This window comes from Gymnoscopelus braueri (genome assembly GCF_963280865.1).
Source record: "Gymnoscopelus braueri genome assembly, chromosome: 16".
Lineage (NCBI taxonomy): Eukaryota > Metazoa > Chordata > Actinopteri > Myctophiformes > Myctophidae > Gymnoscopelus > Gymnoscopelus braueri.
This window is the reverse complement of record NC_137616.1, coordinates 8680965-8707673: the sequence shown is the minus strand read 5'-3', so window position 1 is coordinate 8707673 and position 26709 is coordinate 8680965. Positions and strand designations below refer to the sequence as shown.

Here is a 26709-nt window from a genome sequence, read left to right as displayed (position 1 = left end):
TGTCAAGGACCCCCAAAAATGTATTTGGCCGTGGACCCCCATCTCAAAATATTTTGTTCCAGGGACCCCCCAGAAGCAAAGATTTGAGTTACAAAAGTATGCTTTAAAAATATTTACATTCAAAGATTTGCACACATTTTCAAGATAAAAAAAAACAAAACTGTAGCAGATCTACAAGCTCATAGCTATGAGCTTGTATATCTGATATTTTTGAATAACCAAAGAAATAAAAAATGACACGGATGCGTTCCCGGATTCCCCAGCCATTTCCATATAATTATTGCTAAAGAAGCAACCGATATGGTTGTCTAGATATGGGCTTAGTAATGTCAACATCAGAAGTTATCCGTTTGCCCTAGCTTTAACAAAGTCGTTTTAGTTTTCTGTGGGTTTTTAAAATTAAAATTAAAATAAAAACGGCTGTGCTACTACTGTGTGATCTGTGTATGCTGCACTCGTAGCTGAAGGCAGACAACAGTGACAACATGGCAGCAGAATGGCAGTTCCCTCTGGTGTATTCAAATCTACATTCATTATGATCTCCACTTCTTTGAACAGTAGTACACCTTTCATCCTTTGCACATCAATAACACAAAACCGTATCACTCAGTGAGGGAGGGACACAGTCAAAGACGTCCTTGTCTGGTCCTTGCCGCCAGTCCAGACAACAACAAAAAAAAGGACTCCAGACTAGAGGGCATAAAGACCTGCATGATAATAGATCAATAAATGACTGTTTTCTAGTTTCTTCTAATACGTTAGATTTAAGCCACGTGCATAGCGGACATGTGCGTACAAGTGTGTGTGTGTGTGTGTGTGTGTGTGTGTGTGTGTGTGTGTGTGTGTGTACTTGTATTACTATGCTTGTGAGGGCCAAATGTCACCCACAACTGTAGTAGAATTTGAGAAATACATAGAGGAAAGTTTTCCTGGTCCTGACAAGAAAAAAATAACATTGATTTATGGTTACAAATATATTTTAAGAGTGAAGGTTACAATTAGGGAAAAGCGTATTAGTTGTATGAAAGTGTTGTGCACTGAAACTACAGGAGCTGATCTACAAGTACAACTCGTTGCAGCGTTGTGAGCTGGTCAAGAATGACATTATTTTTCTCAAAAATATAGTAATACAAATGTGTGTGTGTGTGTGTGTGTGTGTGTGTGTGTGTGTGTGTGTGTGTGTGTGTGTGTGTGTGTGTGTGTGTGTGTGTGTGTGTGTGTGTAGAGACGGGCAGAGATACAACTACCCTCGGCTACGTTTGCTGAATGTGGAAACAAAAGGCAGAAAGAAAGCGTCCAACCAGGAACGGGGGAGGAAAAAAAAAGTCAGACCCCAGTGTTGAAAATGGAGAGAGTGCAAAGCGAAGAGGAAGCTGTCACCTTGATGCAGTGAGTCTCTCTCGCTCTCTCTCTCTGGTGTCACATAGATAGACGTGCCACCCACCACCCACGCCCCTGCACACTGACACAGGTGAGCAACAGAAGAAGGAGCTAGAAGGAGCTAGAAGGAGCAGTCACGAGGGATTGAAGGCACTCCCAGTCAGTCTACTGTCAGCCTTTTCACGTTCAACCGCCGTGACAGTGAAACGGTCTGAAGCGGAGGCTCTCAAAAACGGTTCGCCGAGGCAAGGTGTGCCTTGCAAAACCACACATTATTGTTGCAATATACAGTATAGACAACTATACAAAAAAAAAATCTTTTTACTATATCTGTACTTTTACAAACTAATTTCCCAAAACAGAGGCAAATTATATTCTCTTAAAATATATATTTTAGTCACTTTCAACCTATTTTGGGAATGCCATTATACAGTAGGTGACCATTTTTCATTTAATTGAATTTATTTATTCAAAAATAAAAATACAATAAAAAAAAGAATCACACATTTTTAGAAAATGTTTGCAGAGTGTAAGACTGCTAGACAAGATCCAAGTGCAGCTCTTATCCCGAAGACTCAAAAGGGAAACGATCATGATTTTCAAACATTATTATACATGTGTGATTAGGGCTGTCATAATCATGACCTTTCAGTTGTCTCTGTTCATCTCAACCAGCCTGTTTTTACACAGATGAATGGAAACAAGTCTAGCAATTGTGTAAAAAATGATTGCGATGACTCAAATCATTGCAATAAGGCGTAATTGTGACAGGCCTATTTGTGATGCCCTGAGGGATGTCAATGGGCTGCAATCAATCTGTGAATGTGAAAACTACAACCCTTACAACCCCTCCCTGGTTTTAGCCACTATACCCTCCTCAGTGTCTTGTGACATTGTCCTTGTTCGCCGTGTTTATGGCAAAACAGCCATCTTGACTTCAGAAACACATGAATGAAGGTTGATGACAGCCGTAGACAGGCCGATGACAGCCATAGACCGTATGGATGTACCAGGACACAGTAGCAGTGTAAACTAACCCTGCCAGCTCAAAAATAAGCTAAATATATCCTACGGCCAAGAGGGTGAATTCCCAGAAGAACCAAGGTTCAAATCCTGGGTGTTACACCTGCAACAATGTCTAAATGGAATGGCAGGAATGCTGAGAATGAGAGGGAAGCGAAGGAGAGCTGAAGAACCTATACAGCAGGGTGGTGGTGCGGTCGGCAGAGACACATACTGTAATGGTAGGGCAGCTTCTCTCCAGGAGCTGTACGAGAAGCGTAAGTGTGGTCAAAGTTCACCGTATTATCATCATCAAGAACAGGCACCACCCCCACCAGCCACAGACTGTTCACACCCCTACTACTACTACTACTACTACGACGACCGTGGTTAAGCCGGCCGGGCGGGGAAGCCTATACCGTACTGTCAAGGGCAGGGACTCCCTCTTTCTTTGGGGTTTCGCCCAGGTGGGCGTGGTCATATGGCTAAGCCTAACCCTAACCTCACAGAAAACATGCCTTAAGCCACTGGTTCCCAAACTGTTTTGGTGGTGACCCAAAAGAGAAATGTGTCTTCCCGGGACCCTAACGAGTGAATGCGATGCTTTGTGAGCTTGTAAACCCCTTGAAAGAGGGAGTCCCGTCAAGGGCAAGACCCCCAGATTTCTTCCACACGGCTGCCATCAGACTGCTGAACAACAATACGCCTGATCACAAGGGCCGGCCTGTCAGTCAACTGGAACACTTTTACTTGAAACGGACAGTTTTTCCCTCCCTTCATGTGGATATCGTCTCTGTCGGGTGGAAACCTCATTAGGTCGGATTCAAATTAAAAAACAGCACAAGTAGCGGATCTACAAGCTCAACACGCGGATCTGCTACTTTTGTGTGACGCTGTAGTTGTAGTATGATCACGTAGGGAGTTAATTTACGAAAAAATACACAAAAGTTAGAATATGGAGAATATCTTCTGATAAGAGGTTTCTGCCAGACAGCAACGATATGTTCTTCTGTGGGGACTTTCTAAGGCTCTATGTACAGCAGCCATATTATCACTTCCTTCACAGGTGTTACCAATGATACTAATGAAGGCTCTGTTCCAATTAGTGTAGCACAGTGGTTCTCAGATTTTTCAATTTCCACGACCCCCATAACTCTGAGAGTGTAAAATGGAACCGTGAGGGGCCATTTGGAAACCCCTTAAGGAACCATGAGGGTGTTTCCAGTGGGCAAACATGCACAATATCAGCACCCTGACTCTGTTTGACCAGAATGGAACAGAGCCTTCATTAGTATCATTGGTAACACCTGTGAATGTCTTCACAATATGGCTGCTGTGAATAGGCCTAGAGCTTTTCTGCCCTATGTGTGTTTTTTTTCACCTTATGTCTAAACATGCACGTACCTGCCGCTATGTGGACCCCATGTACTGTATCTGCTGGTCTTATGCTATATGTGTAGCCTATATAATTTACAGATATCTAGATTTGTTTTGTTATCTTTTCACCATTTCCACTCCCCTTCTCTTTCTCTCGAACCTCAATTTCTGCTCCGTTCCATAAATGGAAGAGCCACTAATTCTTGCCGGTAAGCAGTTCCCTGCGCTGCTCATTAGGACAGTTTGGCTTGAACAATACTTTCATTGGTGACACAGCAACAATATATTTGAATATATTCACATTTTTAACTAAAATCTTTGCTTCTGGGGGTCCCTGGAACAAAATATTTTGAGATGGGAAGGGGGTCTGCGGACAAATACATATCATTTTGGGGGTCCTTGACATGAAAAAAGTTGATATCATAGCAACCTAAGTTTAAACAAAATAATGTTAGGATTTAGAAGACATTTGTAGAATCCCGCAGAAGCAAAGATTTGAGTAAAAAAAAAAGAATCGGTTTAAAATATATATATTCAAAGATTTGCACAGATCTACAAGCTCATAGCGTGGCACTCTGTGCCGGGCAATGAGCTTGTATATCTGCTATTTTTGAATAGCCCAAAGTATGAAATAGTGGTTATAGATAATTTAAAAAAATGACAGTATGCGTTCCCGGATTGAATGGGTTTTAAAAAAATGCACGTGGCCCACCCATATCACCACTCAACACGGCAGCCACGTGTCAAGTGGTCATATGGGTGGCGGGACACGAACACTTTCCGAGATCGTCAAGTGGGCGCCTGGATGGAGAAAAGAAGGTTGAGAGAGAACCACACTGCAGTAGGCTTGTTGTGTATTAGTGTTGATTTCGTTGACTAAAACTATGACGAAAAATGTTCGTCGACTACCTTTTTTTCACTGACGAAAACGAAATAAAAACTAAATACAAACTAAGCTATGATGACTAAAACTAAGACTAAATATATTGACAATTTCGTCAACAAAAGAAAACTAGACTAAAATGTTAGGGAGGGACTAATCTCTCAAGAACAGATTCTGCTCTGCGTTTGAATCTGTCGAGGGGGTTCGTCATATCGCATGCACGCTGGCCTACAAGTGGGCGTGCCTTCAGATCAGGAAGCAGGCCGCGCTTTACCCAATCAAATGTAGTGGGCGGGATTCACGTGTCTGTCGATCCTTCCCCACTCGAAACAAACCGAAACTAATTTAACAATAGCGTCCGCGGAGCAGACAAAACCACGGAAAGATATTCACATTTTAACTTGCTCTTTCATCATAGAAACAAGTGGGCTTATAACCAAAACGATCCATGTTCTCTGGGAGAAGTGGTGTTAGTGTTCCGTGTAGAAATATTGTTAGTGGGAATGAAAACATAGTCGCACCACCGGAAGTGATGCGCTGAAGGCAGACCAAAACCCCGGTTTCCTTGCGCACGGGTGCTACGTCAACTTCCTCCCAGAGCCAACTGAGATAGTCAAAAACAGCAGAGGGCGCTGTTTTTCCTTTTCATTTGGCGATGGGTTCCCAGATTAGGGAGGGACTAGTGGAGAAGAGATCCTGTAGAACTAAAAGACAAGTCATTTTACGTTTGGTTGTGCTCGGGTGTTGCGCTCTGAATATAGCAGATCTACAAGCTCACAACGCGTCGCTGCGACGCGTTGTGAGCTTGTAGATGTGCTATTTTCAGCATGCAACCAAGTGTAAAATCAGCCATTACGACGCCATCAAGGCACCGCCAAAATACATTTTAGTCGACTAAATCAACTGTAGATTTAGTCGACTATAATTATATGATATTTAGTCAACTAAAACTAGACAAAAACTAAAACATTTCAGATGACTAAAATATGACAAAAACGTAATGGATTTTATTCAAAAGACTATGACTAAAACTAAATCAAAATTTGCTGTCAAAATCAACACCGTTATGTAGCTCTGTCCGCTGCTACTGTGTTGAACACAGCACCAGCCAGCCTCCCCACCAGTCTACAGCAAATTGCTTCACAGCATCCCGTTGGCAGATGTTTCGAGGCAGATGAATAAAACAGGAGGCCCCTTTCTCCCCCTGTTTGTTCCTCGGTGGGCATATTGCTTTGCTTTCCCTGGCGTGAAGCACCTCATTGGACACGAGGGGCGGTGAGGTCATTGCTACTCCTATGTCGCTGTGGGTAGCCAAAGCTGGGGCATTATGCCCATCGTGATGCCTATCGTAGCCAACAGACAGAGCCACTGTGTCTTAAGGCTCACTCACAGCTCAACACACATGCCCAATGCATCTAGTCTGAAGAAGTATTTGAGCCATTCAATCCGGGAACGCATCAGTGTCGTTTTAAGATTTCTTTGGCTATTCAAAAATAGCAGATCTACAAGCTCATACAGTTTTATGAAAACAGTTATGTCGCTATAATATCAGTGGTTCTCAAACGTTTTCATGTCAAGGTCAAGGACCCCCAAAATGATATGTATTTGGCCGCGGACCCCCATCTCAAAATATGTTGTTCCTGGGACCCCCCAGATGCAAAAGATTTGAGTTAAAAATGTTTGCTTTAAAAATATAGATTTAAAAAATAGCAGATCTACAAGCTCCTAGCGTGGCACTCGGTGCCACGCTAGGAGCTTGTAGATCTGCTATTTCACCCCATGGTGACGAGCGGTTGACAAGCACTTTAGGAGCAGGACTTCCGTCGTACGCTATTTCCCCCGGAAACAATCTTTTTCAACCAATCACAATACTCGTATCATTCACAGAGAATGTAAACAGATTTGTTAAGCCTCGACGTCATTTCCTTGGGCGGTACCTCCGCCAAATTCCAGTACTTCCGTTTAGACACATTACTAGTTGTGACAATGGATGTTTTAAAATAGTAATGATGACATATTTAAAGACAAACCAAAAAGATCACATTTCCTAGGAAATATTAATGTCACAAAGAACCATACGTCTGACCATAACAATGGTCAGTGTGCTGTGTTGGTCTAGGTCTCTTGACATGCAGTCCAAAACAATGGGTTATGTAATTCAGCACGCACACACACACACGGACGGACGGACAGGCCCGCACACACACACACTAACACACACACACACACACACACACTAACACACACACACACACACACGTTAGTCATGCCTTTTTCAATGTTCCAGTCAACACTCAACAGGATAGGAACATGGGCATGTTGAAAGATGGACAGAACATGACAGAAACACTGAAGGAGGACAAGAAGAAAGGTGAAGATAGCTGAGAGACGCTGAAAGAGCCTCAACAACTTTAAAACTGGCATCCCTACTTTAGGCATGTCAAAATAAAAAAAGGTTCAAATATGTCAACAGATATATATATTTTTTAAAATGTCTGTCCGTCTGTCCGTCCGCGCGCGTCCGTGAGCAGTAAAATGTACAGGTCATAATCGGATGGGGGGGGGGGATCCGCTGTATCCTCCAAAGAGGAAGTTGATCTCCCACCATGCAACAACAACACATCTGAAACAGGTCTTTCCCCATGGGCTGTGGACTGAATTTCGTCAGATCACTAAAGTACTGGTTAATTTGATTGCCACTAAAGTACTGGTTAATTTGATTGCCACCAACAATATATGCAGCTCTCCATTGTAGGCAAAAAGGCTGCATGGCTCGAGCGTCTTTCTGGAAGAAGCTGTGCACGAAGGCGTGCTTCAGCCAGTGCAGTTGGTCTCTGTGTCAAACGCTCCGATGTTGTTGTAGTCGTCCTTGTCCTTCTCCCCATGTCCCCCCCAAACACAAACAACAAATCTTTGTCCCCGATGATGGTGGCAGACTGAAATGATGAAACAGGTGCCGGAGTGCCTCTGGTGTTAATTACAGACCAGACAATTGTTGTGGTGTCCAACTTGTAGATGTCATTAGTGTGTCTAGTCGGCTGGATCCATCCTCCATGGATATACATGACCTTCCCTAAGACACAGGCAGGCTATGTGGGTGCACCTTACCTCTGGAACAGCCCCAGAAACCTCAGGCTTGAACCATCTGTGTGTGTGTGTGTGTGTGTGTGTGTGTGTGTGTGTGTGTGTGTGTGTGTGTGTGTGTGTGTGTGTGTGTGTAGGGAAAACGTGCTACCCCCTCCCCAGATGCAGAGGATATCTTCTACCTTCACAGGCTCCCCAGTCAAACGCAATAGATTTCAAGAGACATGCATGTGTGCCCAACTACTACAGATCGTTTCTCTTTGGTCCCTTCAGATTCACTGTCCATCGCAACATTCTAGACACGATGAGCAGATTAGATTAAAAAACTGCTTATCGGTTCCTTCCGTCTGTAAAAGAATGCAGAAGTGAAGAAGTGCCTTTGCACACGCTACTACTGCAAAGCCGATGACCTAAAATAGAAGCATTAACCCATTAAGACCTGAGGCGATTTTTAAAAATATTTTCTAAATACTAACAGTGTTAAAAAATAAAAAAAAAGGTTTAAGATTTTTCAAAAATAGCAGATCTACAAGCTCATAGCGCGGCACTCGGTGCTTGCCTTGAGACTTCGTCTTATTACTGCGTGGCCCCTAGGGGGCGAGCTGCTGTCTACAGCAGTGGTTCTCAACCGTTTTCATTTCAAGGGCCCCCCCCCCCCCCCCAATTTGATTCACACTGTGAAATCCTCAGTGTTAATTGAACTCTGAGAGTGTACAGATGGAACCATTTGGTTCCATTTATTTCGTACACAAAGTTTCACGTCGATTGGTCCAGCGGAGAATAGCTGCGGGCGGACGGACGGACGGACGGACGGGCGGAGACAGACAGACAGACAGACAGACAGACAGACAGACAGACAGACAGACAGACAGACAGACAGACAGACAGACAGACACACACACACACACACACACGTGAAAAAGTAACATACCGGCCTGGCTGGCGGAGGTAATAACATAAAATGACGGTAATGAGTTCACAACTCACAGCGACGCGACACGACGCGTTGTGAGCTTGTAGATCTGCTATTTTCAAATAGCTGATGTATATGTTAAAGTGCTCATGTGGCCCATAGTCGCTTCTTTTGGGCTGGTTTTCCTAGACCTGGTTGCTTGTTTCTCTCACAGAATCTGGCAACACTGCCCCCCCCAGCTCTTGCACTCATGTCCCTGTCACACATGAAAGGGCCAATTCAATTTAAAAAAAACGGTTTGAGAAGCCATTTCTTTTTAATATAAATATATCACTAATAACAACAGAGTGGGGGCCTAAAAGAAAGGTACTGTAAGCCTGGTGGTTCCATTATAGATGAAAAAACCCTGTCTTGTTTATATAATCTCAACAGCCTCGATGATCAAAGCATAGCTGGCCCCAGCCAGCATAATAATAATGGACTGCATGACCATCTCTCTTCATTACCACGTGATGTCCTAAAGTGGAGAGAGTTTCTCCACCTGGCCCATGTCTGTTGAAGGTGCAGCTGCCAATGGGTCTAATGTTGCTGACATGCAACACCCCAGAGACAATGGGGACATCACCATTACGTACCCTCTGTTAAACTGGAACCTAGTCAACCTGCTGTGTGTGCACCCAACACCAACCGGAGACGTCTGGGGATCGGATCAGGATGCATGTATTGGGGCCGGGCCAAGGCCAGCATCAATAATAATAATATTTAATTTGAATAATCAAGTGAATTTGACCACAGTCCTAGCACTTGGAAGTGCTTGAAGATAGTGTGTACGCCAAGGTTCTTACTCACTAGGTGTTAAACACCTAGTGTCCTTGGCATTGTTCAACACACGTGCACAGATGCCTTTGGCCACGGAAAAGAAGTAGCAAAACTTTCCCACTTAAACTGGAACCTAGTCAACCTGCTGTGTGTGTGTGTGTGCACCCAACACCAACCGGAGACGTCTGGGGGGGATCGGATCAGGATGCATGTATGGGGGCCGGGCCAAGGCCAGCATCAATAACAATAATAATAATATTTAATTTGAATATGCCTCTGGCCACGGAAAAGAAGTAACAAAACTTTCCCACTTAAGCCCTAGATACTTCAATGTACGACGAATAGCGAAAATAGCCACTCTCCAAGCTCACAATGTATCGTAGCGTGACACATGGTGATGAGACTGTAGATTGGCTATTTTCGCTACTTTTGGAAATGCATAACTATTTCACCCCAACATAGGGACGCCAGGTTGGAAGTTAAAAAGCAATTAGCCCCCCGAAAAGGTGACAAATGAGAACTGCTGTACACGGAACAGACACGGAAAGAGAAAAAAAATACATCTACCCGAACACCTGACCATCTCATTTGACTCTCTGCCGGATACATTTATGTCCATTTGCAAACAGTATTGCATTGTGTGAACATTGCTGTTCAATATGCAAACTGTCTGCTGGCGGTTAAAACTGTAAAACACCTAGAGAACCACACACAGCAGACACACAGAGAGAGAGGTTGCCTGTTTTCCCTGAGTCAATCAATGTTGGAAAGGTATGAGGTTGCGTGTTTTCCCTGAGTCAATGTTGGAAGGTATGAGGTTCCCTGTTTTCTCTGAGTCAATCAATGTCGGAGGGTATGAGGTTGCGGTGTTTTCCCTGAGTCAATGTCGGAGGAAGGTATGACTTGGGATTATTATTACGTCTGGGCCGTCAGCTAATCTGAGGTCTCGACTCAGCAGAGCGCAGACACACACACACACACACACACATTCTTTTCTGTTCACCCGTACGTAATCTGCATGACGTGCTGAGTCATGGGCAGCAGTGGCTGTAACGCTGTGCTCTAAACACTGCATGAGTCACCGCTGGCCTTCGAGGGACAGGGTAATCCATGTGTCTGCTGGCCTGCAGGTAACGGGCAACAGGCAGGGGTGGTTTCGTCCAGCTGTTTGCACGAAGACCGTTCTGCAGCCGATATGCAAGTGTCTGGTTGGTTCTGTCTGTAGGGTGAGTGGGCCATGATGACTTCTGTTCTGACCGCCTCTGGTGTAAAGGCATGAACTTGTGGACGTGTGCACGTGTTTATGTATACCGTACATCTAAAATGTCTTCTAAATCCGAACGGTTTTCTGAAAATACTTGTTTCTATGTCAGTGTTTCTCAAACTTTTTCATTTCAAGGACCCCCAACATGATATGTATTTTGCCACGGACCCCCATCTCAAAATGTTTTGTTCCAGGGACCCCCAGAAGCAAAGATATGAGTTACAAATGTTCGCTTTAAAAAATATATACCGGTATATTCAAAGATTTTCACAAATGTTCACGATTTTTTTTAAATAGCAGATCTACAAGCTCGTAGCGCGGCACTCGGTGCCGCGCTATGAGCTTGTAGATCTGCTATTTTTGAATAGCCAAAGTGTAAAATAATGCTTTTTTAGCTCAAATCTAAAAAGTGACACAGATGCGTTCCAGGTCTTAATGGGTTAAGTGAGGATTCCTAATTACGCTGTGTATAATTTGGTAACTGCAGCGCTTTCAACTGTAAAGCCTGAGGAGTGTCAGTCAGCCATCGAAAATAGCAGATCTACAAGCTCACAACAACGTGTCGCGGTACGACATTGGCGCGCAAATAAGTATAAATCAGGTTTAACGGTAAGCAGGTGGCATGTCAATGAATGGCACATCAAGCTAGGAAGTTGCGTCAACGTAATCCGCGGAAACACTCAATTTGGACAGCACATTCCTGCCAACCTAACCCCCCCCCCCACCCCAACATGCATGTCTCATCATGTCAACCGCTGTGCGAGGGCTCAATGCGCTTACCCTGCCAAGTAGGTTAAACCTAATTGACAAGAGGGAGAGGTCACGTTTGTTTTCACTGTGACTGCATGCGTTCCAGCGGCGGGGGTGGGGGGTGGTTTGGTGCACGCGGCGCGGCAGGGAGGGAAAGAGGAGGGATGACAGAGGTGGATCAAAGAGAAAAAACCCTGGAGGGACAGAGCGAGCGCTGGTGGCGAGCGCTAATTCAAAACACAGCTGATTCAATTCAAACGCTGATTTGAGTTTTATCTGGCAGCGAGGATGTTCTTTGATGATCACAGCAAGCGTGTTGTTGAGCAGAACCCTGAACTTCCTGGTTGCAAAAGCAATCCCTGTTTGGTATTCCTGGGCCAATTAAGCCCTATAATGTGATGAAGCATACGTCATACGACCACAAATACAATGCCGCTGTTGGAAACCTTGTATGTCCATCGTCCAAAACTGTTACTTTTCAGGAAATGGCTCCAATGTAGTTATAGACCATTTATTTGTTTACCAACATTGAGACTGGATGCACAGGTGAATGTTTCACGCAATCAATTCCCAACCTGTTGTTTTGGGGTGCGCTGGTTTCAGCGCACTTGGTTCTTATCAGTGTGACGTCGTCTGTTAAGGGGTCTATTATTTAGTCACTTTAGTTTTTTTTAATAAAACCCAGAGACACACTTAAACACTTTCAACCTGGTGTCCCTATTTTGGCCATGAAAAACAAAGCGGGGGCTCGCAACTCACTTTCGAATGCTCCAAACATTGTATTTGCGACAAACAGCAGATACGACGTTTCAAACCATTCGGCCTTTTTCAAGTCCTATTTAGGTCATTTAACACAGTGGTTTTCAACCTTTTTCATGCCAAGGACCCCTAAATTGATATACATTTGGCCGTGGACCCCCATTTGAAAATGTTTTGTGTCAGGGACCCCCCCAGAAGCAAAGATATCAGTTAATTTTCGCTTTTAAGAAATATAAATATTCAAAGATATGCACACTTTTTCTAGCCTGGTAAACACCCCCTCCCTCCGGAAATCTCATGCATTGCATTGCATTTGGTTTCAGGAAGGAGGGTCTGGGATTGCTCACAGAGTAAAGCTGCCCGAACCGCTGCGCATACGAACCAATCAGCGGCTGCTAGGGGCGGGATCATCCAATCACCTGCCTAGTATTTTGAAAAAATGAAACTCCGTCTGTCATCGATTCTGCGCCCGAAGTCTCAGATGCAAGTACGCTGTGAAACAAAATGTGTGTCGCAAGCTTCTTCCATTTGACGGAGTGAGGTTACACTTTTTCAAGGTTTTTCAAAAATAGCAGATCTACAAGCTCATAGCTCATAGCTATGAGCTTGTATATCTGTATAGCTTGTATATCTGCTATTTTTGAATAGCCAAAGCTAGTTGGTTAAAATGATTATGATGCTATGTTAACTAATTTAGCTGGGGACCCCCTGGTACCCCTCCAAGGACCACTGGTGGTCCCCGGACCACTGGTTGAAAACCACTGATTTAACACAAACATTTTCTAATTCAAAGTAGGGAAAATTAAAGATATTTGCATGACACAGTCATACGATGAATTATGAAATAAGGCACTAATGAAAAAATTCAAATAGTTAAAATTTTCCATTTTCCAAAAATAGTCCAATGTCCAAAAATAGAGACGCCAGGGCTTGGTGACTTGGTGGTTAATCTTATACAACAGTCACACACTTTAAATACACTCCTTAATGGAGTGATTTGCTGATGGTACACACTTTGCTCATCCACCCCCCCCCCCCCATGCATGATGAGAGAAAAAACCTGTTCCCAGCAGTGTTCTTCTGAGAGCCATTTGGATTCACAAAGGTTCCCCGGAGCGTGGAGCACACATGATGCAGAAATGATTGTCCGTGACAGATATGTCGGTTGCAGAAAATAGACCATATTAGGCCACGCCTACCACTCTTATCTCAAAAAGGTCCTCCTGTCCCCAAGTCACGTCAGAAAAAAAATCACTGACTCGGGACAGATAATCTAAAATAGCAATAATAAAAGGCCAACACGGCTGATATGCATGAAACATATTCCAAAGATAGCATATCTACAAGCTCACAAAGCGATACAGCGGGATGCGTTGAGAACAAACAGCTATTTTCACTATTTAAAAAAAGAAAATAGGGCTTGAGTGGTTAAGTACTTAAAATATCACACTGCAAAATGCATAAATCACACTGTCTTCTAGATCATAACAGTTTTTTTAAAACACTTATGTTGCTATAATATCAGTGGTTCTCAAACCTTTTCATGTCAAGGACCCCAAAAATGTAATGTATTTGACCCCCATCTCAAAATATTTAGTTTCAGGGACCCCCAGAAGCAAAGATTTGAGTTACAAATGTTCACTTAAAAAAAAATTGATATTCAAAGATTTGCACAAATTTTCAAAAATAGCAGATCTAGATCTACAAGTTCGTACCTGCTATTTTTGAATAGCCAAAGTATAAAATAATGCTTAAAGTGGTTGCTTTCCAGGTCTTAATGGGTTAAAGACGCTACAGTACAGTTTATCACATAATAAAGTTAGTTTACCTTCTATAGTAATTTACTATAATAAATGTAAGTATAATAAATACATTTTATGTTTGCTGGTTTACATTTTTTCTGTAGATGAAATGATATGGCCAACAGTATAGATGCGTACGAGCACATGTCATGATGCCTAGTCAACAAACGAAAGGGTAAATACCAAACCTAGCATCTGTCTAAACAATATGCGGACAAGCCCGTACAGGTATATCTAAATAACAAAATATGTGAACAAGTAACCAACAAAAATCTGCATACTTAGCATAACTAGTACAGTATCTCGTCTCTGTCGGGTGGAAACCTGACAGACCAATCCAAAACTGTGTTTGCATAACCTGTCCAAAACTGGAACTTTTCAGGATTTAAATTCTAAAATAGCAAAAATAGCATATCGAAAAATGGAGATAAAGTTTCTGCCCGACAGCAACGATATATGACTGCCATAGTACTTTATGTAACAAGTGCTACGAGAGGAGAGTGACTTGAATTTAAATGTTTCCTAAAAAAGTTACTGCATCAAAGTTGGTGAGTGAGGTCTCACTCCTTCCTACAGCCTCCCTGACCTTAACCAGTGACAATAAATGAAGAGTAATAATGAACAGTGGTGACTTAAACGGATCCACCTGGTATGACATCCACAGCAGAGTGTAAGTTCAGGCGAGGGCAAAAGGATGAATGTGATTAAAAAGCGGTCGTGTGTGGGAAAGCTTTATCGAGCCTTGTGTCAGCCCTTTTTGGTCTAGGTGCGTGCTTGTTTCAGATAGAACAGGGCCATATAGACTGTAGGCGATAAGAAAAAGGATCTTTAAACCAGTGGTTCTCAACCAGTGGTCCGGGGACCACCAGTGGTCCTTGAGGGGTGGTCCTTCCAGGTGGTCCTCAGCTAAACGATGGAGAGTTGGGCAAATGGACCCTTATGGATCTTTAACTCTTGAGAGCGTAAAATGAAACCAAATGGACCCTAACGGGTCCATTTGGTTCCATTTTACGCTCTCAAGAGTTAAATTATTGTTAAACATCTGCAATATTAAATTTAAGAATTGTTATTTTGATCAACGTTTGCCTGTTATCTCTCACATGGTACCAACATCTATACAGCATGGAATTGTGGACAAAATCCCATCCAACGATAACATATTCTACGTTTTGGGTCTGAGAGGCTAAATCTCATCAAATGGTGGTTCCGTTGCTCAAATGCCGAATAAATAATTGACCTCGATATGAAAAGGGTTGAAAACCACTGCTTTAAACAATCAAATGTTTTTTTCCAACCACGTCGACTCCTATATAGCCTTGTACAAGAAGGGGTGGACATTTACTGCCGTGGAACTAGCCGTGCATCATGGCTGTTACTAATTCTTTCATCAAGCTGAAGCTGTTGATCTCGAATCAGCTGTTTTTCACCATCAGCTGATCTGATCTCAGAACTTCCGCCTGATGTCGTTATACAGCTCACACATCAGCTGTGGGTTGTGTGGTTTTTGATGCACTGCTGCAGCTCAGTGATTCTCAGCATTTTTTCCATTTCATTTCAAGGACCCCCCAGTTTGATATGAATTATTACGCCACGGAACCACAATTTGACATGGTTTCTTTTTTTTTTAATCTCTGGGGCCCCAAGCTACACTGTAAACTCCAGCTCTTTAGTAAACAGATATGTTTTCACGTATAGGTTACCAATGTTATCAGATCAGGAGAGAGAACCCCACAAAGTAATTTATCAGCTTCAATTTCATAGTGTTCCACTTCCAATTTATTTAATTTTTTTGTTTGTATCATCACTTCCCATTTCACTTGTCTCTCCCCTGATTGGATAAAATCGGATATTTTGAAGATGTTTTTTTAAATATCGAAAATGTTTGGATTTTTTTTACATAAATCTTCTCTTTTGGGAGGTCCCTGGCACAAAACCTTTTGAGATGGGGGTCCGCGGCCAAAATGCACATCAATTTGGGTGTCCTTGAAATGAAAAGGTTTGAGAACCATTGACTTACTGTGTACACTACCTTCTCTGAAACCATTAAAGGGTCCCGGGCTGGCGGCGGCTCCCGCCCAAGAACCAGTGACGTATGTAAGCTAACGTGTTTTCCTCAGTGTGACTCACCATGTTGGTTATCTCCGGGTAGGCGGACTCCACCAGCACGCCGCGGTTGGTGGACACGTAGTCCACCAGCTCGTTGAGCACGGCCCTCTTGATCTCCTTGCTCTTGAGGTCCGTGACGGAGTCCATGAAGTCGAACAGCATGCAGCACTGCTGGAGCTTCTGGTTGAACAGCTCCTGCTGCTCTGTGGACGGAGCGTCTGCAAGGGAGAGAGAGGAACAAACACGGTCAATTATTAAGTCAGTCAGTGCTATTAGGGCTGTCACGATTGTGACGTTTTACCTGACGATTAGCCGTCGCTCAAATAATTTGCGATTGACGATTTGAACGTCGTTGAACATTGGAAGATTATGAATAAAAAAATATATTTTAGATTAAATAGCCGATCTACATGCTCACAACGGCTTGCGTTGCGAGCATGTAGATCGGCTATTTTCACAATATTTTTGCCTCTTTCTCAGGTAATATTTCACAATTTGGCCAATGTTTGACAATTATTTATTGTATAGTTTTTTTGATTACTTTTGATGCAGTAATGTTTTTTTTTTCCTTTATTTATTTTACCGCTGTTAAAAAGGTCTTAAAAGTCCTTAAATTGTAACTTAAGAAATGTGCAGACACCCTGTATACACTTATACTGCATGTTTTCTTTTCTTTTTTATGTTTTACTGTTGAGCGAGAAAGCAATGTTGCACATTAAGCACACCCCCCGCCCCCTCCCGCCTAAAATCCTTTGGGGACCCCCCTAGTGGTTCTCAAACCCACAGTTTGAGAGCCACTGGATTAGACAAGCCAATGAGTTGAGGGTTATTAGAAGCTGTCAAACTTGACCTCGGCGCGGGTCCGTCTATAAACGGCATCTGGCAGTCGTCCAGAGTCCAGACATGCAATCGACACACTGTGCCTGCGTTGTTGTGGAGCCATGTTCCCGCTCCAGCGCGTCCAGCGGAGCGTTAAGTGCGTGTGTGTGTGTGTGTGTTTGTATTACTATACTTGTAAACGTCCCCACAAGTATAGTAGAATATGAGAAATTGATGTTGTGAGGACCATTTTCTTGGTCCTCACAACAAGAGAAATTGTTATTTTATGGTTGAAAAAAGATTTTTAGAGACACGTTTAGGATTAGAAAAAGATTCAGGTATTTTTCAGCTTTAGACTTGCGGTTAAAAATGCCCCCAAAAAAATCTTAAATCAATCATAAAATCGGCTTCCTAAAATGTTGATGTCTTCACAAGTATAGTAATACAAACGCGTGTGTGTGTGTGTGTGTGTGTGTGTGTGTGTGTGTGTGTGTGTGTGTGTGTGTGTGTGTGTGTGCATGCAGATACGGCTTGGTGAAGCAACACAGCAGGTCTGATTTACAGCCGTTCAAGAACATAACACCTGGAGGTGTGCAGAGGTTATGCAAACACAACCACCAACCGAAAGCCCATGTTGACTCTGTGTGGCTCAATGGCTTCATGAGTCAGCGCTGTTGGTCTCTGAATGAAATATTTTCATTCAGTATGTTCCAATCTTTGTTTTAAATATTATTTCCCATCATCTCATTAGCAAAGTGATGAATGCGTCACACATACCTGCAGCTTTTTATTATCCCCTGAAATAACCTGGACATTTATCAGCTACTTTATTTCAGTGGTTCTCAAAAGTGGGCTTCTTGGGGTGGGGGGGTCCCCAGCAAAAGCAGTCACAATCATTTTAAACACTTTATCCATGTATACATTGGCTATTCAAAAATAGCAGATCTACAAGCTACAATAATTATCTTCATCTTTTTAAATTTTGAATAATTTAGATATTTTTTTCCTTTTACATAAAAACATTTTCAGATGGCAATACATATCAATTTGGGGGTCCTTGACATGAAAAGGTTTGAGAACTATTGCTATACTTAACCAGATGAACCAAAGCATCCCTCTTCTGGAGGGGACCATGTATAGACCCCAGTCAGCAAAGTATATAGGCTTACAAGTGGTTAAATTAAACTAACTAATGTTATCACAAAGACATTTTCTACAAGACCAAAAACTCTGTTCAACATCCAAGTATACAAAGAATATTTGGTGCCTCGTGTTTTTTTTCCAATGCCATCCACTCAGATGTAAAGCTGCTTTCATAACATGAATGTACAGAGGTCAATGAATATTTTACAATTGACAATGACATTTGCCAGCCAGGTTTGTTCTGTGGGAGTGGGTGACATTGTCCATATGACTCAGAGCGTCCCTGAGAAGCCCTACCCTGTTTTCCTGTGTTAAGCCATTAGCTGTCTACTAAATGAGCAAACTATGGGGGATAATAGAGCAACGATTTACAACAGAACCAGAGTTACCAGACCAATGTATCGGTTTGGTCGATATATCTGTCATTATTTGACTTTTCGGTATATACTCAGTACATCGGCAAATGCAGCCGAGGTGTCCCGATTCTTAAGCTTTTAAACATTACAAAAAATGGCTGATCTACGAGCTCACAACGCATTGCGATATTGTGAGCATAAGTGGTTAAATGAAATAAATTCAGTTTATACAGTATGTGTATTTTATATTTACTTATTACACGGCTTGGTTGAATGCTTGATTCTGATTGGTCAATCAATGAAGTATTCTTTTTAAATATTGACCACTGAGCTCAATAACAGACCGCTGTCTAATCAAGAGGCTCAGAGCACCTGGCTGCGCTGCTTGATTTTTGCCGTATCCAACATGGAAGCCATGTAACAAACACACAATGTCATTTACACATTACACAAAACATTTGAAGCAAGAAATAGGCATTCTATTTTATCAACACTTCAGGTCATGAGAAATAAACCCCTTCACAGGGATTATTGGTTTATCTTGCATTTATTTCTATGCTTAAAAGTTAAATGTAACTTAATAGAACTTTAATCAAATCTCTAAATCCTTCAAATTGATTTCAAGATTGCATCGTCAGCATTGTTTTTCCAAAAATATCGGTCAAAACATTGGTAATCACTGGTCAAGGACTCTCCAAAAATCCTGATCGTCATCGGACCCAGAGATCTGGCATTGGTTAGACTCTAGCTAATAAAGCATTGATTTACACACCCCGTTCTACACTATTCCTAACCGCACACACACACACACACCCTGTCCTACTCTATTCCTAACCGCACGCGCACACACACACACACACACCCTGTCCTACTACTCCTAACCGCACGCACGCACGCACACACACAGCTACTACAAGGGGAATGGAGGTGACATCAAAGGGGTGGGAGAGTGCAGTGCAGAGTTTCATTTCGTATTGAGGAGTGACAGATTTCTCCATTATGTAACCAGTCAGGCACATATCCCCCAGAAAAGAACATGGCACGGGGGGAGACAGGCACTGCCAAGGAATCCTCACCGAGTTTCACACCTAATGAAAATGTTCCAGTGGTGCCCGAAGGCGGCCGGAGCGTACCGAGGTACTGTCTGTAACTGGATCCTAACAGGTCGGACGGCCGCTCGTTGCTTTGCAGAGGGAAAAAATCATCCGACTGTGTAACTAGACCTCGTCTGCTAGTAAACCACCTAACACCCCATAATGTACGTTTCCTATAATACCACCCTTCCAAGGACTGAGTGCTGTCCATAAAGCCAAAAGCGAGCTGCGAAGGTAAAGGATAAGTTGACAGGCCACAATACCTCTCTGTCCAAAGAGTGTATTGTGGGTTAGCGTGACACATAGTTAACATTCCTCCCCTGTAAGTGCAGAAATAGGCATGCTGTAAGCTTGTCTAGGGCTGGAGGGGAGTCATTGCTTTTGGGCAGGCCGGGCGTGCTGCTGGATTTGAATCTTAAACAAGTGGGACGGCCGGTTTCAGTCTAGAGGGTTAGGCCGTGTTGTGCAACTGGTTCGAAACATGGTGGACGAGGCAAAAGTGAACGAGTGATTTGGAGTAATGCACTCTGTCTGAACCCAGATGTCTGTGTAGTGTAGAGCTGCTTTTTAAGAGCTTATTTCCCTGTCCTGTCCTTTCATGGAAACAAAGAGAGGCTACATTTAGGCCAGGCCGAGGCCTTTACATTCACTTGCTCTTTTTTTGGCAAAAAAACAACAACATTATTCCACATAATGTTGAGGAGGAGGTAGGCTGCTTTGGGAGAGAGCTTTTTCCCCCCTGAGGCCATCAGAGATCTGAACAATGAACCTAACTGCCAGGTCAACTTGTCTTTTAACCTGTAAATACCCGCTCACCAACACAGCACATACGTACAGCATTTTTTGGACAATATCTTGCAAAACCTCCTTGCACAAATTGCAAGTTATTTTGGTTTGTAACCAGAATTGTTATAGTTCACCAAATAATACTTGACTGCTATTTACACAGTGAGCTGCAGACTTATTTCTTGTTCTGGAGCATGAATGCATATTAGGTATGTCCGTTATTCACTACACCAATGTATATCGTCTCTGTCGGGTGGAAACCTCATATGTCCAAGAAACTGACATTACTTTTCAGGATTCAAATTCAATAACATCAAAAGTAGCAGATCTACAAGCTCAAAATGTGTTGCTTTCGAGCTTGCCGCGGATTAGCTTACTTTTGTGTGACGCTGTAGTGTGATCAAGTAGGGCGTTAATTTACCAAAAAACACAAAGTTAAAATATGGAGAGCGAATATACTGATTAGGAGTATGCATCTCTCTTTTATACGGCAATACAATACGCATTAGAGATAAACGGATGGGCTTTTTCGTCAACCGAATCCGCGTGTACACTTTTCATTATCGATCCGTCATCCAACCGCATTAATTATATCATCCAATTTATAGATCCGCACCAACCGCACCGCAGGGATGCACATGGGATTCTATATGGATACGGACTTGTACAAACAATGTCACTCACCCCTGTCGCGAGCACTTCTGTAGTGACTGAATACATCCCTATCCATGGTGACAGCAAGCCCTCCGTCTCCAAACACTTTCTCACATTGCAACTTTTCATCATAAGACATATCCAGTCGTCGGCAGGGTTAAGAACTTCACTAAATCACGCCCACACCAAACTTTTCCCTTCTTTTTTATATTATAATTCATAATATTTGATAAGTCCTCCGTTAAGTTTCTCTCTCACTACAGCTGCCTGTAGTCCACTATGTTGTTGTTTGCGGCGTGATCCAATATGACACTACTAGCGTTGACTCCCATTGTAAGAATGGAATGCGGAAATTGCTGGAATGCGGAAATTGCGGAAATGCACGTTCTATCTCAATGAGGAAGTTCCAATGTTTGGAACTACAGCCCATAGCGGCCCGCTTTGCGGCGAGATCAAAGCGTGTCGTAACTCTCTCTCTCTCTCGCTCTCTATGGGTCTGGTTATTTGGAACGTGAAAGGACCCCTTGCCGACAAAAGCACATGTAGTAGGCTGCTAAATTGTGCCTGATGGAAAATGCTGTAATATTAAAATACTACAAAACGCACGCACACCCGAGATTGTGTGCTTTTTAAAAGCTGTAATAGGCCTATAAGATAGATGTCATTCATTTATTTCCCGCATTATTTCACCCGCGGTTTATCCAATATTAATTAATAATTATATTTGATTGACTCCACCCAAACCAATCAACTCAACTTCCAAAATTGAGTTGAAAGCTGCATTGAACACGTGAGCTTATACTTCCATGAGTATAAGTGCTTTATTTACTTAATAACCTGTAGCAACGATGTGCTCTCAGGGTCTCAATTACTCTTATTATGATTTCTTGTTTGCGTCTTCAACCACGCCGATGAAGCTGAAACACGTCCCTTGTTGGTCTCGGAGAGGAAAATAATATAGTGAAAAGGACATAATGGAGTGCTGCTGGCTTGTTAATCTTCTCGTTGTATTTTTTTGACCGTGCACCTAAAGTCTCGTCAGTTTGGAAAGGTTTGGTTCCTGTTTTTGGATCATTGCCAGGTATGTCTAGTAGGACACCTAGTGGTTGACAATATATGTATATAATTAAAGTGGGCTATGCTGAGTGTTACCGGTGTTGACATGCATTTATTAACCGGTGGGAAATTTCCCAAACCGTGACATCACTACTTTCTGGGGGTCCTGGGAACAAAATATTTTGAGATGGGGGGGGGGGGGGGGGTCTGCATTTTGGGTGGTCCTTGACATGAATAAAGTTTGAGAGCCACTTATGGCAACATTAAAAAAAAATCTCATATTTTCAAAAAGGAAAAAGCAGATCTAAAAGCTCGTAGCTATCTGCTATTTTTGAATAGCCCAAAGTATAAAATAATGGTTGCTAGCAACAAACAAAAAAATCTAAAATGACACAGTATGTGTTCCCCGATTGAATGGGTTAAAACTATTATAACAATATACATCCTCTTTTTTAGCATACATTCAATGTGTGTATGTTCTGTAGAGCAGTGGTTCTCAAAGTGGGGTCTGGGGATCCCCAGGGGTCCTTGAGGTGGTTCCAGGGGGTCCCCCCCAGCAAAAATGTGTTAAAGTAGCACTAGCATCACAATCATTTTAACCACTTCATCCATTTATACGTTATAATAGCATGTAATAGCAGATGTACAAACTCTTGTACGTCTGCATTTTTTTTTGAAATTTTGAACAATTTAGATTTTTTTAAAGGATCTACACCATGAATTTAAATTTTTTTTTTGAATATTTAATATCATACTGTTTATGTCCCTCAAACGTTTTTCAAAAGGTTTGAGCCTAAATCAAGCCTCAGATATACTCATTCCAACTAACTTCTCTCTGGCTTATAAAGCACTTTCACCTGCAATACCACATTGTCCTGTTTGGCACGTGGCGCTATTGAGCCAGTTTGTATGCATGTTATCTCCTGGTTCTGTGTGGAAAACGTTTTTTAAAAAAGTTAAAAAAAAGAAAAAAGAAAAAAAAACGTTTTTTTTAGTTGGAACTGAAAAAACGGGAGGGATTGTACCGAACGTGACGTCACTTTCGGGTGACAATCAGTTTGGTCTGTTTTGAGACCAATTTACATAAAACCCCAGATATGCTGTGAAAGCCTGAGTGTTCAAACTGGGGTGTTTTTTGGGATAGAAGAGAGGTAGGGGAGACCAAAAACACACAAAAAAGAAGGAAAAGTTCAAATTCATGGTGTAGTCCCTTTAACACAAATCTTCTCTTCTGGGTGTCCCTGGCACAAAGCATTTTCAGATGGGGGTCCGCGGCCAAAAATATATATCAATGTGGGGGTCCATGACATGAAAAAGTTTGAGAACTACTGCTGTAGAGATGGACTCCCTCTATTCAGGCTCCATGAGTCCTGTGGGGACTGGGGAGTAGAGATGGCTCGGCCTGGCGGATACAGGCTGACATGTAGATTCTTTCCCCCAATGCAAAGCTATTTTTACCACTCAGAAACGGATCGTCATAGCGCGTACACATTCCAAAAGGGTGCTTCGGAGTGAATGGAAATATTTCCATGAGCGCAATCTGAAAATGGCGCTCCAATGGAGACCGAGACGACGTTGGCATGTGATATGATCATGCCGCCTACCGGTGTTGCCAGATTCTGTGAGAGAAACAAGCAACCAGGTCTAGGAAAACCAGCCCAAAAGAAGTGACTATGGGCCACATGAGCACTTATATACATCAGCTATTTGAAAATAGCAGATCTACAAGCTCACAACACGTTGCATTGTGCGCTTGTAGATCGGCTATTTTCAAATAAAATCTTGCGGGGAAATTATAATAAGCAGATCTGGCAACCCTGCTGCCTACAGCTGCCTATTAAATCAATTTTTTTTTAAAAATACCTTATTTTAGAGTGATTAAATGAAGTATTTAATGTGTGATGGGTAATTCAGACCACTTAGATTTTTTTCTCTGCAATGTTGTAATGCTTACTGCAATTTATGCTGTTGCACCGGGAAAGAATGCTGATGTGCACCGGAAACAACCGAGGTATGAGTTCATAACTTCATACGACTAAGTATAAATCGGTTTAAATCAGTGGTTCTCAAAGTGGGGTCCTTGGGGGGGTTCCAGGGCGTCCACAGCAAAATACGTTAATACAGCATCACAACCATTTTAACCACTTTATCCAGTAATATGTTGGTTATTCAAAAAATTGCAGATCTACGTTGGCTATTCATTTTTTAACACAATCATCTCTCGTCTACATCTCTTCTTTTGGAGGTCCCTGGCACAAAACATGTTCAGATGGGGGTCCACAGTCCAAAAAAAAAAATCTATTTGGGGTTCCTTGACATGAAAAAGTTTGAGAACCACTGTTTTAAATGGGTTTTGTCTCGCCCCGAACTTAAAACTCATTGAAACGTGTCATTTTATGCAGGTGGGATTCAGGTTCAATAAATATTGGTGAATTAGGGGCAACACCGGTAGGTGAATGGATGGCAGGTCACTGACCATAATGGACGCAATGTCTGCGTTTGGCCTCCGGGCCGGAGCCGTGTGTCGCACAGCTTTCCCTTTCTGTACCCTCCTCAGCTTCCTGCCTCTCCACTATCCCGTCTAAATAAAGCAACGATTGCCCAAAACAATAAATAAGTACATTGGCAAAATATCCCCTTTGATCATAAGGAGGAAACAGGAAACTCTCTCTCCCATTGTGAGTTTATTTATTTATGTGGGGTTGCTAACCTTCATCATGGCATCACAAATAAAAAGCTGGCCCCGGAATAATGACAAAGCAATTTTCCCACACTGATGCTTTTGTATTGATGATGAGGTTACAAAAACAAAAACATTCATTTTATTCACACCTGAAAAAACACAACAAGCATGATGTGTATGCGATTAAACTCTGGGGAATAGGCTATGCACAGCAGTCCTATTGGAAAGAAATTGGGCCTCTTTCCTATACTTCCTTCACAGGTTTTACCAATTATACTAATTAAGGCTCTGTTCAATTTAGGCCTAGGCTACACGTATATGGATCTTTTACTAAACGGATATTTTAGTCCTCCATTTTTAAAAAGAATCCCTGGCCACATGACAAAGATTTAAATAAATCCCTGTCCACACGTAGACGCAGAAACGCATTGATCAGCTGCAAGTTTCAATTTTATATCAGATTTTATATCTACATTTATTTTATATATGAGGGGCCAAATACATATAGCCTATACATATTTTTAATCACATGTTAAGGCCCAGTACTGCAATAGCTGCATTATTTTAATAGCATCACCACTGAGCATACGTGAACATAAACGAAAACAACATTATTAGGGCGCAGCTGCAGCGCGAACAGTAGCCATGGTTCACATGACGCTGAGTCCTTGGTTTATAGTGGTGTTCAATTTTTTTTACATTGCCAACTCTCACATGTACATAAACGTTCAGATTTCAAATATAAAGTGCTTACCCCTGAGCCACGGATGTTACAAGGTGATCCGGACCGCGATAAGTACCCGTATCTCCCGTATTGTTCAATAAAAAGCATTTTAATCCCATCGCCGGACATTTTCTTTTCTTTTTTTCCTTTTTTTTGTAATGTATCGGAGTGCAATACACCCCCCAACCATTAGTGTCGCATGGTTGAAAGCGTCGGAAAAAATTTTGAGAAAATGTCCGGCGATCGGATTAAAATGCTTTTTATTGCACAATACGGGAGATACGGGTACTTATCGCGGTCCGGATCGCCTTGTAACGTCCGTGGCTCAGGGGTAAGCACTTTATATTTGAAATCTGAACGTTTATGTACATGTGAGAGTTGGCAATGTAAAAGAAAATCGAACACCACCATAAAGCAGGGACTCTAAGCACCATGACTGTCATGGTATGACAGTCATGTTTCAGGGCTACGCAAACAGTAGCTCCGACGGAACCTCTCCCTCCGCTGTATAGCTCCGAGATGAGCTATACAGCGGAGGGAGAGGTTCCGTAGGGGCTACGCAAACAGATGAGTTTTACTTCATCAATTCATTCCATCGTCCCAAAACTCCCCGCCCCACGCACCTTTTGAGCGGGCCACCCGCGGCCGCTCCATGGTCGCTGGATTTTGACCCGGGGCGATTGTGTTTTAGGACGACAGACCCCACATTCAACCCGTGTGCGTGCCGTGTGCGCTACTCGCCTCGGCGCAGAGAAAGAGGGTTTTCATCACACAGTGAATGAGCTAGTTTTCCCACCACTGTCTTATTATTAATTATGACATTATTTTGCCATAATGAGCGTGCCTTGTTTCATAAACTGTAAGTGTTGCTCTCTCTCTCTTCATTTATTATTATAATGACCATGAGCGGTCTGGTGTTTGTTTATGTATTATTATATTATTTATTATTATAATGATGACCATGTGCGAATGCGCGATGACGTCATCGTTTCACAAAATCTCCGGATTACCACGGATGTCCACACAGATCCACTGAAACGCATGTTTTGGAAAACCTTCACTTATTTATCCGTTTACAAAAATATACGTTTTAGCGGCCAAAAACACCGTTTGCGTGTGGCTGAAAGGCCCAAACGCACACAAAAATGTGCGTTTAGAAAAAGATCCATGTACGTGTAGCCTAGGCCTTAGTGTAGCACAGTGCTTCTCAAACGTTTTAATTTCAAGGACCCCATAACTCTGAGAGTATACAAAT

General features: G+C 42.5%; 1 protein-coding gene across 1 annotated transcript in view; it reads right to left on the bottom strand.

Moving 5' to 3' along the window:
• The window catches only part of ppp2r5a (protein phosphatase 2, regulatory subunit B', alpha isoform), an 86180-nt gene that overhangs the window by 33609 nt on the left and 25862 nt on the right, over nucleotides 1-26709 (bottom strand). The window contains exon 2 of the mRNA XM_080454144.1: nucleotides 16161-16357. Within this exon, the coding sequence (XP_080310270.1) occupies nucleotides 16161-16357 (197 nt within the window). The remainder of the gene's footprint in view (nucleotides 1-16160; nucleotides 16358-26709) is intronic.